Genomic DNA, 12,715 nt, shown 5'->3' on the forward strand with positions numbered 1-12,715 from the left:
GAGAGGCCTTCACCTCCCAGGTAGTCTGACCCACAGGATGTAGACTGTAGGTATCAGCTGCCCTGTCCCGCCTGCGGAGAGGCTTCACCTCCCAGGTAGTCTGACCCACAGGACGTAGACTGTAGGTATCAGCTGCCCTGTCCCGCCTGCGGAGAGGCCTTCACCTCCCAGGTAGTCTGACCCACAGGATGTAGTGCTGTAGGTATCAGCTGCCCTGTCCCGCCTGCGGAGAGGCCTTCACCTCCCAGGTAGTCTGACCCACAGGATGTAGACTGTAGGTATCAGCTGCCCTGTCCCGCCTGCGGAGAGGCCTTCACCTCCCAGGTAGTCTGACCCACAGGATGTAGACTGTAGGTATCAGCTGCCCTGTCCCGCCTGCGGAGAGGCCTTCACCTCCCAGGTAGTCTGACCCACAGGATGTAGACTGTAGGTATCAGCTGCCCTGTCCTGCCTGCGGAGAGGCCTTCACCTCCCAGGTAGTCTGACCCACAGGATGTAGACTGTAGGTATCAGCTGCCCTGTCCCGCCTGCGGAGAGGCCTTCACCTCCCAGGTAGTCTGACCCACAGGATGTAGTGCTGTCAGTAGTCTGACTTAGGGCTGGGCGATATGGCCAAAAATGATATCACGATAACGATATGATAATGTTATCATATCACTCGATGTGTTGCTTTACTTACAGGCTAAACTCATCATGTTGTTGTGTTGCTTCACTTACAGGCTAAACTCATCATGTTGTTGTGTTGCTTCACTTACAGGCTAAACTCATCATGTTGTTGTGTTGCTTTACTTACAGGCTAAACTCATCATGTTGTTGTGTTGCTTTACTTACAGGCTAAACTCATCATTGATTGATTGATTGATTGATTGAAAACTTTATTAACAGATTGCAGAATGGGTACAATACAGTACAGCTCAATACACACAATTGTTAAGGGGATGCAGACCAGAGAAAGACTTTCATCTTGTTTACATCAGGGTCCCCCATTTTCAATTCATCAGGACATATATGACATACATGACATACAGATAGTCAGTACTGCTACATCTATACATTTATGACATACCAGATTTGCAAATACAGTACTGTTTGTGATACAGAAGGAGTCAGGAAAAGGGAGTATATACATTTGACGTAGAAACTGTACATTGGAGGAGGTTGGGTGGGGGGGGGTTGGGTACACTGGGATATTGACAACCATACTGGGTAATCTACATTGGAGGTGGTTGGGGGGGGGGGGGGGGGGCACACTGTATAAACAAGCAAAACTGTACATTGAGGGGGGGGGGGGGGAGACACTGTACAAACAAACAATGTTGTTGTGTTGCTTTACTTACAGGCTAAACTCATCATGTTGTTGTGTTGCTTTACTTACAGGCTAAACTCATCATGTTGTTGTGTTGCTTTACTTACAGGCTAAACTCATCATGTTGTTGTGTTGCTTCACTTACAGGCTAAACTCATCATGTTGTTGTGTTGCTTCACTTACAGGCTAAACTCATCATGTTGTTGTGTTGCTTTACTTACAGGCTAAACTCATCATGTTGTTGTGTTGCTTCACTTACAGGCTAAACTCATCAAACACCAGCAGCTCAGCCACCCAGCGGAGGACGGCCAGGAGACCAGGTTCAAGTGTCGCTTCTGTGACGACACTTTCACAAGTATGTTGCCTCACTTACAGTATGTTGCCTCACTTACAGTATGTTGTCTTACTTACAGTATGTTGTCTCACTTACAGTATGTTGCCTCACTTAAGAGGTGAAGAGCTCTATATGTGAAGAGCTCTATATGTGAAGAGCTCTATATGTGAAGGGCTCTATATGTGAAGAGCTCTATATGTGAAGGGCTCTATATGTGAAGAGCTCTAGAGGTGAAGGGCTCTATATGTGAAGGGCTCTATATGTGAAGAGCTCTAGAGGTGAAGGGCTCTATATGTGAAGAGCTCTAGAGGTGAAGAGCTCTATATGTGAAGAGCTCTAGAGGTGAAGAGCTCTATATGTGAAGAGATCTAGAGGTGAAGAGCTCTATATGTGAAGGGCTCTATATGTGAAGAGATCTATATGTGAAGAGATCTAGAGGTGAAGAGCTCTAGAGGTGAAGAGCTCTAGAGCTCTATATGTGAAGGGCTGTTACATTCAAGCCTACAATATGGCTCGTCAAGGCCTTGAATGCGACGTGGTGGACACAGGACACTGGACAAAAGTGTATCAAAAATAACTATTTATTTACAACTAACTAAATGGACAGAAATAGTGGGAGCTGGGTGTTCCAGACTCCAAAGTTAAACAACAAACTATAGGCAAAAGGAAGAACAAGCCAAATGTACAACAAAATAGTGAGAGCAGGTGAGACGCTGGAGAGCAGAGACATCTCCTGTGAAGTGGGGGAGACTTGACTGCTGCCTGCACTCTGCATTTGTAGGGCGTGGTGCCTCATCACCACACCTGTGATCAATTAAAAAACGGCCATTTTAAACACAAGCAAAAACAGGAAGAAACAGTGTGTCAATCAAACCACCAATTAGTGACAGCACACTTAACCACAATGTGAATATGCACCACAGACAGTAAGTATCCCTCCACCATGTGAAAGTAATACGTAACACCCCCACACCGAAGATTTATGTTCTTCTCCCAACTATAGCCCAAATAAACCATCACCAAGAGAACGAACATAAATAAATAAGGGGATACTTACCAACCTTACCAAAAAAAAATGCAACCACACACTCCAACATGTGCAGCGCCTGTACTGTGTTGAGTGTGAGCCCCGGTCAAGAGTCACACTCAACTGTACATAAAAAATTAATAGCGACCCACAGCCCATGAGCCACTACCACAAAGCGATAACGGGTCGGCCCCTGTCGAACACGACCCTTAACTTTGTCGAATGCTCCCTACTGAGGAACATTCGACACTGTTGTTTAACAACCCCGTCCTGATACCCGCCCAAGTGAGACCCCACCAAAATGTGTCCAGCCGGGCCTGGATGGAGCGGAGCTAGTGGAAACATCTGGGCAACTAAACCTACTGAGGCGCAAGGCCTAGAAGCCAATCCACCCACCAACACATCACCACCAAACAAAAAACTCACGACAACAGGTCCCTCCGCCGATACAGACCTGACAGAGACAACAAACTGGAGTCAGCATGAGACAGCAGCTCACTGCGCTCAGGACAGAAAACAGGAAAACAAAATACAGGCTCCACATCAACAGGCCGCTCCACCGACACCGACCTGTCAAAAGGAGACAGCAAACTGGAATCACACACTTGAGAAAAAACCAACTCATCGCGCTCCGGACAACCAACAGGAAAACTATCAGCACACTCCCCTGGTACCAACACAGTGCCCATCCCCTCCCCACCTGGCACTGTCAGTACATGAGACTGTACTGAGGGCTGTACCCCCGATAGCTGCACAGGAGACTGCGAGTCACGAACATCCAGAGCAGGATGTACCGCCTCAGGCACGTCCTCACCATCCCTGGAACAGAGCAACATCACTTCAGGCACAAACATATCTGGAGTACCACCCAAAATGGCGTCACAAAAAACAGCATGGTCAGGAACCAAAACGGTGGCACACTCATCAACACTGTGACTCAAAATGGCGCCACAAAAATTAGCACCGTCATTAGCAACAATGACAATTGAAGAAACTGCACCGTCATGAGCCAAAACAGTGTCACAAAAAATAGGACTGTCATGAGCAACAATGGTGTCACAGACAGCAACCTCGTCATGAAACAAAACGGTGTCTGAAACCTTTCTACTGTCACAAGCAAAAATGGCGGCACACACAGTAACATTGCCATGACACCTTTGCCAAATGGTGGCACACACATCAACCTCGTCACAATCAAAATGGTCGTCACCCATTAGACTAGGCTGTGAAGACTGCTCCTGCTGCACAGGACACAGGTAACTAGGTTGACTAGCATACCCAGTGCCTGGCAGAGAGTCAGTGTGGTCACATGAATCAATATCAGAAACACTGACCATACTGGGATCATCACTGCTGACAAGTGAGACATCATGAACGTCAGAGCCACTGTAGGAAGGCTGGCAGCCCAACTCGGGCCCTGTAGCCTCTTTAACCAGAACGGTGCCACATGAAAAATCAGAAACACCAACAGAAATGGTGCCACATGAATTAGCAACATCCTTCTCACTCTCATCCTCCTCATTCTCCTCCTCCAATCCGGCTGTGGCCTCAGCCACTGTAAAGGCTGGGAAGCCCACGAGATACTGCTCCGCCACTCGAGTATCTGGCACGCATGTCACCTCCGGCTTCATCAGTACTTTACCTCCAGCCAAGTCATTGCCCAAGAGCAACGTTACCCCCTGCATAGGGAGTTCGCCAGCCGTCACCCCGATCACCACTGGTCCTGATACAAGGGCACAATCAAGAAAGACATTATGCAGCGGCACATTCATCGTGTGCATTCCAAAAGCCTCAATAACAACCCCTGCACCCAACTCAGAGTGGTGCGTAAAGGGCAGGACACTACTTTGCACAAAAGATTGGGATGCGCCAGTATCACGGAGAATTGTCACCGGTACTTTAGGACCCCCCTCTGTCAATGAAACAAACCCTGTACTCCTGAAAGGTGTGTAAAGGTCATCCACTCCTCTGCCATCTAGTGGAGACAGAACAGGGTTACGTACAGGTGTATTTATCAACATCACTGGCCTGGGTGGGTTAGACGGGCGTTTCTCTGGGTGCAAACGATAACAATTACCCATCACATGTCCTGCACTCCCACAATTCTGGCACTTCCGGGCATCATCGCTTCCCCATGCCCCATTAAACTTACCACTACCCCCAGCACTGGACCCTGTAGGCCCATTAGGAGTCCATTTCGGCCTCCCCTCATCATGCACAGGATAATGCTGTCTCTCAAAAGACGTCCTGTGGGTCAAAACATACTCATCAGCCAGGACCGCTGCTGCTGAACAGGTCCTGACTTTCCTCTCATTTAAGTACATAGCAATATCCTCAGATACGCCATACACCTTGAATTCCTCCAATAAGATTAGGTCCCTAATCTCCTCCACTGTGGTGACCTTTTCTGCTGCACACCACCGGTCAAAAAGCAACCGCTTTTCCCTCACAAACTCCACAAAAGACTGAGAGTTCTGTTTCCTCAAATTGCGGAATTTCTGGCGGTAAGCCTCAGGGACCAATTCATAGGCTTTAAGGATAGCCTGTTTCACCAAAGCATAATCCTTATTATTATTATCAGGATACATCGACGCATACACGATCTGTGCCTTACCGCGCAAAGCACTCTGCATGAGGATAGTCCATTTATCTGCTGGCCAGCCGCAACTGCCAGCTATGTCCTCAAATAATAAAAAAAAACTATCGACGTCCCTTTCCAAAAATACCGGAACCATGCTCTTTTGCCTAGCCATATCAAAACCCGGCTCCCGATGCACATGTATAGCACCAGCACCACCCGCATTACGCATCGCCATCTCCCGGTCATATGCTGCCTGGGCGCGTACCTCCCGTGCCACCTCAATAGCTTCCTGGGCCTCACGTTCTGCTCTGGCTGCAGCTGCTGCTGTAGCTGCTGCTGTAGCTGCTGCTGTAGCTGCTGCAGCTGCTCTCCTTATCTCACTAGCTTCAAGGTCCTCACGGTCTGCCTTGTTAACAGCTGCAAGCTCACGCGCTGTTCTAAGCTCCATATCTCGCCCACGCGGTAGCTCAAAGCCTTCTCTCTCCTCCTCCAGAGTTCTACCTGCAGCCACACCAAAAACCTTTAGTGTACTCAGTTCCTCAATTAATTGACCTACCAAGTTCTCCTTTTTCTGGCCTGCATCGAGGTCTATTGAAAACCTTGCTGCCACCTGTAGTAACTCATCCTTTGAACATTTTCTTACCTTAGCCAGTGTTGGCTCTGCAACAAAGTCATCAATGTCCAACGTCATTGTCTATTATCCTCAGTAAACGACAACAAATGAATACAACAATATTAATTACTAATTAAGTAATTAATCAACCAATTAATTAATTACTAATACAAGGCAATACTACAATCAATCCACAACAAGGGATATAGTTCAGTATCCAAAACACAAGCAACTCACCCACCGTTCCTACGACCTGGGGTTCAAACTCCAATTACCCTGTATCCACAAAAAGGTGTAGCACGTAATTAAATGACAGTGATTGAAGATACACAGCATAACACAGCACGCAATGAAACTCACAAGCAGTAGTTCAAAACACGGCATTATATGTTAGCACGCAAAACAAATCACACTGTATTTAAGACACACGGCATAACACATACTGGATCAAAAAGGTCAAGCTCAATAATGCACACAGATCCTATACTAGAGAATCACAGCAGACACTGCTACTGGACACTAGCTACAGGCCTCTGCTGAGACGAACCACCCACAAGACTAACCCTGCGGTAGGCATTTATCCCAACATACTGGAACAAACGCTCTTCAGTAACAACCAAGTGAGGCAAAACCCCTTGTGTTACTCAACAAACAAATTCAACAAACAAATTCTAATACAAACGGGTGCTCCATACAATCTGATTTGACTCACAAATAGCTTCTAACCTATACTGCAGTCAAAAGAAGGACTGCTAGGCCCACCACATGTCTAATCTAACAAAAAAACACTTACATCAGGTCCTAACACACTAATTACATTTCCCGGCCCCCTAACCTACCTATACTGAAAGCTAATGCACTGTAGACCTAGCTTTCTTCAACCACACCTGCTACCAGCCAAAGATCATATACCAATCACTTCTTTGACTGCCCCAGGAGTACGTGGTACACAGGAGGCTAACAACAGCCAGAAAACAATGAAATTACCTACCTGTGGTGTCCACTAAACTAAATATTTTAAAGCATACCAGTAGTCAAATCAAATTATAAATTAAGAGCATACTTACCTGTTTGAAGACCGGCTAGAGCCCCCATGTTACATTCAAGCCTACAATATGGCTCGTCAAGGCCTTGAATGCGACGTGGTGGACACAGGACACTGGACAAAAGTGTATCAAAAATAACTATTTATTTACAACTAACTAAATGGACAGAAATAGTGGGAGCTGGGTGTTCCAGACTCCAAAGTTAAACAACAAACTATAGGCAAAAGGAAGAACAAGCCAAATGTACAACAAAATAGTGAGAGCAGGTGAGACGCTGGAGAGCAGAGACATCTCCTGTGAAGTGGGGGAGACTTGACTGCTGCCTGCACTCTGCAATGCATTTGTAGGGCGTGGTGCCTCATCACCACACCTGTGATCAATTAAAAAACGGCCATTTTAAACACAAGCAAAAACAGGAAGAAACAGTGTGTCAATCAAACCACCAATTAGTGACAGCACACTTAACCACAATGTGAATATGCACCACAGACAGTAAGTATCCCTCCACCATGTGAAAGTAATACGTAACAAGCTCTATATGTGAAGAGCTCTATATGTGAAGAGCTCTATATGTGAAGAGCTCTATATGTGAAGAGCTCTATATGTGAAGGGCTCTATATGTGAAGAGCTCTATATGTGAAGGGCTCTATATGTGAAGAGCTCTATATGTGAAGAGCTCTAGAGGTGAAGAGCTCTATATGTGAAGGGCTCTATATGTGAAGAGCTCTATATGTGAAGAGCTCTAGAGGTGAAGAGCTCTATATGTGAAGAGCTCTAGAGGTGAAGGGCTCTATAGGTGAAGAGCTCTATATGTGAAGGGCTCTATATGTGAAGAGCTCTATATGTGAAGGGCTCTATATGTGAAGAGCTCTATATGTGAAGAGCTCTAGAGGTGAAGAGCTCTATGTGAAGGGCTCTAGAGGTGAACAGCTCTATAGGTGAAGAGCTCTATATGTGAAGAGCTCTAGAGGTGAACAGCTCTAGAGGTGAAGAGCTCTATATGTGAAGGGCTCTAGAGGTGAAGGGCTCTAGAGGTGAAGAGCTCTATATGTGAAGAGCTCTATATGTGAAGGGCTCTATATGTGAAGAGCTCTATATGTGAAGAGCTCTATATGTGAAGAGCTCTATATGTGAAGAGCTCTAGAGGTGAAGGGCTCTATATGTGAAGAGCTCTATATGTGAAGAGCTCTATATGTGAAGAGCTCTAGAGGTGAAGAGCTCTAGAGGTGAAGAGCTCTATATGTGAAGAGCTCTAGAGGTGAAGAGCTCTAGAGGTGAAGAGCTCTATATGTGAAGAGCTCTATATGTGAAGAGCTCTAGAGGTGAAGAGCTCTATATGTGAAGAGCTCTAGAGGTGAAGGGCTCTATATGTGAAGAGCTCTATATGTGAAGAGCTCTAGAGGTGAAGGGTTCTATATGTGAAGAGCTCTATATGTGAAGAGCTCTAGAGGTGAAGAAATCTAGAGGTGAAGCGCTCTATATGTGAAGAGCTCTAGAGGTGAAGGGCTCTATATGTGAAGAGCTCTATATGTGAAGAGCTCTATGTGTGACAAGCTCTATAGGTGAAGAGCTCTATAGGTGAAGAGCTCTAGAGGTGAAGAGCTCTAGAGGTGAATGGCTCTATATGTGAAGAGCTCTATATGTGAAGAGCTCTAGAGGTGAAGAGCTCTATATGTGAAGAGCTCTAGAGGTGAAGGGCTCTATATGTGAATAGCTCTAGAGGTGAAGGGCTCTATATGTGAAGGGCTCTATATGTGAAGAGCTCTATATGTGAAGAGCTCTATATGTGAAGAGGTCTAGAGGTGAAGGGCTCTATATGTGAAGAGCTCTAGAGGTGAAGGGATCTATATGTGAAGAGCTCTATATGTGAAGGGCTCTATATGTGAAGAGCTCTATATGTGACGAGCTCTATATGTGAAGAGCTCTATATGTGAAGAGCTCTATATGTGAAGAGCTCTAGAGGTGAAGAGCTCTATATGTGAAGAGCTCTAGAGGTGAAGAGCTCTATAGGTGAAGAGCTCTAGAGGTGAAGAGCTCTAGAGGTGAAGAGCTCTATAGGTGAAGAGCTCTATGTGAAGAGCTCTATGTGAAGAGCTCTATATGTGAAGAGCTCTAGAGGTGAAGAGCTCTATATGTGAAGAGCTCTATATGTGAAGGGCTCTATATGTGAAGAGCTCTATATGTGAAGAGCTCTAGAGGTGAAGGGCTCTATATGTGAAGAGCTCTATATGAAGAGCTCTAGAGGTGAAGAACTCTTGAGGTGAAGCGCTCTATATGTGAAGAGCTCTAGAGGTGAAGGGCTCTATATGTGAAGAGCTCTATATGTGAAGAGCTCTATATGTGAAGAGCTCTATGTGTGACGAGCTCTATAGGTGAAGAGCTCTATAGGTGAAGAGCTCTATAGGTGAAGAGCTCTAGAGGTGAAGAGCTCTAGAGGTGAAGGGCTCTATATGTGAAGAGCTCTAGAGGTGAAGAGCTCTAGAGGTGAAGAGCTCTATATGTGAAGAGCTCTAGAGGTGAAGGGCTCTATATGTGAATAGCTCTAGAGGTGAAGGGCTCTATATGTGAAGGGCTCTATATGTGAAGAGCTCTATATGTGAAGAGGTCTAGAGGTGAAGGGCTCTATATGTGAAGAGCTCTAGAGGTGAAGGGCTCTATATGTGAAGGGCTCTATATGTGAAGAGCTCTATATGTGACGAGCTCTATATGTGAAGAGCTCTATATGTGAAGAGCTCTAGAGGTGAAGAGCTCTAGAGGTGAAGAGCTCTAGAGGTGAAGAGCTCTAGAGGTGAAGAGCTCTAGAGGTGAAGGGCTCTATAGGTGAAGAGCTCTATATGTGAAGAGCTCTATGTGAAGAGCTCTATATGTGAAGAGCTCTATATGTGAAGAGCTCTAGAGGTGAAGAGCTCTATATGTGAAGAGCTCTATATGTGAAGAGCTCTATATGTGAAGGGCTCTATATGTGAAGAGCTCTATATGTGAAGGGCTCTAGAGGTGAAGAGCTCTATATGTGAAGAGCTCTATGTGAAGAGCTCTATATGTGAAGAGCTCTATATGTGAAGAGCTCTAGAGGTGAAGAGCTCTAGAGGTGAAGAGCTCTAGAGGTGAAGAGCTCTAGAGGTGAAGGGCTCTATATGTGAAGAGCTCTATATGTGAAGAGCTCTAGAGGTGAAGGGCTCTAGAGGTGAAGAGCTCTATATGTGAAGAGCTCTATATGTGAAGAGCTCTATATGTGAAGGGCTCTAGAGGTGAAGAGCTCTATATGTGAAGAGCTCTAGAGGTGAAGGGCTCTATATGTGAAGAGCTCTAGAGGTGAAGGGCTCTATATGTGAAGAGCTCTATATGTGAAGAGCTCTATATGTGAAGGGCTCTAGAGGTGAAGAGCTCTATATGTGAAGAGCTCTATATGTGAAGAGCTCTATATGTGAAGGGCTCTATATGTGAAGGGCTCTAGAGGTGAAGAGCTCTATATGTGAAGAGCTCTATATGTGAAGACTATATGTGAAGAGCTCTATATGTGAAGGGCTCTATATGTGAAGAGCTCTAGAGGTGAAGGGCTCTATATGTGAAGAGCTCTAGAGGTGAAGAGCTCTATATGTGAAGAGCTCTAGAGGTGAAGAGCTCTATATGTGAAGAGCTCTAGAGGTGAAGAGCTCTAGAGGTGAAGATCTCTAGAGGTGAAGATCTCTATAGGTGAAGAGCTCTATATGTGAAGAGCTCTAGAGGTGAAGAGCTCTATATGTGAAGAGCTCTAGAGGTGAAGGGCTCTATATGTGAAGAGCTCTAGAGGTGAAGAGCTCTATATGTGAAGAGCTCTAGAGGTGAAGGGCTCTATATGTGAAGAGCTCTATATGTGAAGAGCTCTATATGTGAATAGCTCTATATGTGAAGAGCTCTAGAGGTGAATAGCTCTAGAGTTGAAGAGCTCTAGAGGTGAAGAGCTCTAGAGGTGAAGAGCTCTATATGTGAAGGGCTCTATATGTGAAGAGCTCTATATGTGAAGAGCTCTAGAGGTGAAGGGCTCTATATGTGAAGAGCTCTATATGTGAAGAGCTCTAGAGGTGAAGGGCTCTATATGTGAAGAGCTCTATATGTGAAGAGCTCTAGAGGTGAAGGGCTCTATATGTGAAGAGCTCTATATGTGAAGAGCTCTAGAGGTGAAGGGCTCTATATGTGAAGAGCTCTAGAGGTGAAGAGCTCTATATGTGAAGAGCTCTAGAGGTGAAGAGCTCTATATGTGAAGAGCTCTAGAGGTGAAGAGCTCTATATGTGAAGAGCTCTATATGTGAAGAGCTCTAGAGGTGAAGGGCTCTATATGTGAAGAGCTCTATATGTGAAGAGCTCTAGAGGTGAAGAGCTCTATATGTGAAGAGCTCTAGAGGTGAAGAGCTCTATATGTGAAGAGCTCTAGAGGTGAAGAGCTCTATATGTGAAGAGCTCTATATGTGAAGAGCTCTAGAGGTGAAGAGCTCTATATGTGAAGAGCTCTATATGTGAAGAGCTCTAGAGGTGAAGGGCTCTATATGTGAAGAGCTCTATATGTGAAGGGCTCTATATGTGAAGAGCTCTATATGTGAAGAGCTCTAGAGGTGAAGGGCTCTATATGTGAAGAGCTCTAGAGGTGAAGGGCTCTATATGTGAAGAGCTCTAGAGGTGAAGAGCTCTATATGTGAAGAGCTCTATATGTGAAGAGCTCTAGAGGTGAAGAGCTCTATATGTGAAGAGCTCTATATGTGAAGAGCTCTAGAGGTGAAGAGCTCTATATGTGAAGAGCTCTATATGTGAAGAGCTCTAGAGGTGAAGGGCTCTATATGTGAAGAGCTCTATATGTGAAGGGCTCTATATGTGAAGAGCTCTATATGTGAAGAGCTCTATATGTGAATAGCTCTAGAGGTGAAGAGCTCTATATGTGAAGAGCTCTATATGTGAAGAGCTCTAGAGGTGAAGGGCTCTATATGTGAAGAGCTCTATATGTGAAGGGCTCTATATGTGAAGAGCTCTATATGTGAAGAGCTCTAGAGGTGAACAGCTCTAGAGGTGAATGGCTCTATATGTGAAGAGCTCTATATGTGAAGGGCTCTATATGTGAAGAGCTCTATATGTGAAGAGCTCTATATGTGAAGAGCTCTAGAGGTGAACAGCTCTATATGTGAAGAGCTCCTTCTTTACATGGTAACTGTGTGTCCAGGTCTGACTCAGCTGAGGATCCACCAGAGGAGCCACATGCTGAAGACCTTCCAGTGCGACCAGTGCGACAAGGCCTTCGGCTCCCCGGGGGGCCTCCAGTCCCACAAGGGGACCCACTCCGGGGAGAAACCCTACCTCTGCACCCACTGCGGCAAGTGCTTCAGGACCAAGGATGGCCTGGAGGGGCACCAGCGCATCCACACGGGGGAGAAACCCCACCGCTGCTCATACTGCGGGAAGTCCTTCACGGCGCTGGCGGGCCTCAACGTGCACGTGCGCAGGCACACCGGGGAGAGACCCTACGTGTGCCAGGTGTGCGGGAAGGGCTGGCCGTCCGGAGGGGACCTGCAGAAGCACATGAGGTGTCACACGGGAGAGAGACCCTACGTCTGTCAGGAGTGCGGCAAGGCCTTCTCCATCTCCTGCCACCTCACGGAGCACATCAGGTCTCATACAGGTGAGCGTTGGGCACGTGTGTTGCCGATAGTCCAGGTGTGCTTTAGGGGTGGGAATCGCCAGAGACCTCACGATACGATAGTATCGCGATACTTCGCGATATTTGCGAATTTTTTAAGATTTTTTATTCTTTTTATCAAATTTTATTTATTACCTTTTTTCAAC

At 46.0% G+C, this 12,715-nt stretch overlaps 1 protein-coding gene across 1 annotated transcript in view; it reads left to right on the forward strand.

The window, feature by feature from the left end:
* LOC311235175 (uncharacterized protein) overlaps window positions 1-12,715 on the forward strand; it is a 44,461-nt gene that overhangs the window by 31,067 nt on the left and 679 nt on the right. The window contains exons 12-13 of the mRNA XM_084322541.1: window positions 1,568-1,661; window positions 12,096-12,551. Coding sequence (XP_084178667.1) covers window positions 1,568-1,661; window positions 12,096-12,551 — 550 coding nt within the window. The remainder of the gene's footprint in view (window positions 1-1,567; window positions 1,662-12,095; window positions 12,552-12,715) is intronic.

The sequence above is a fragment of the Notolepis coatsorum genome, assembly GCF_963971535.1.
Source record: "Notolepis coatsorum genome assembly, chromosome: 1".
NCBI lineage: Eukaryota > Metazoa > Chordata > Actinopteri > Aulopiformes > Paralepididae > Notolepis > Notolepis coatsorum.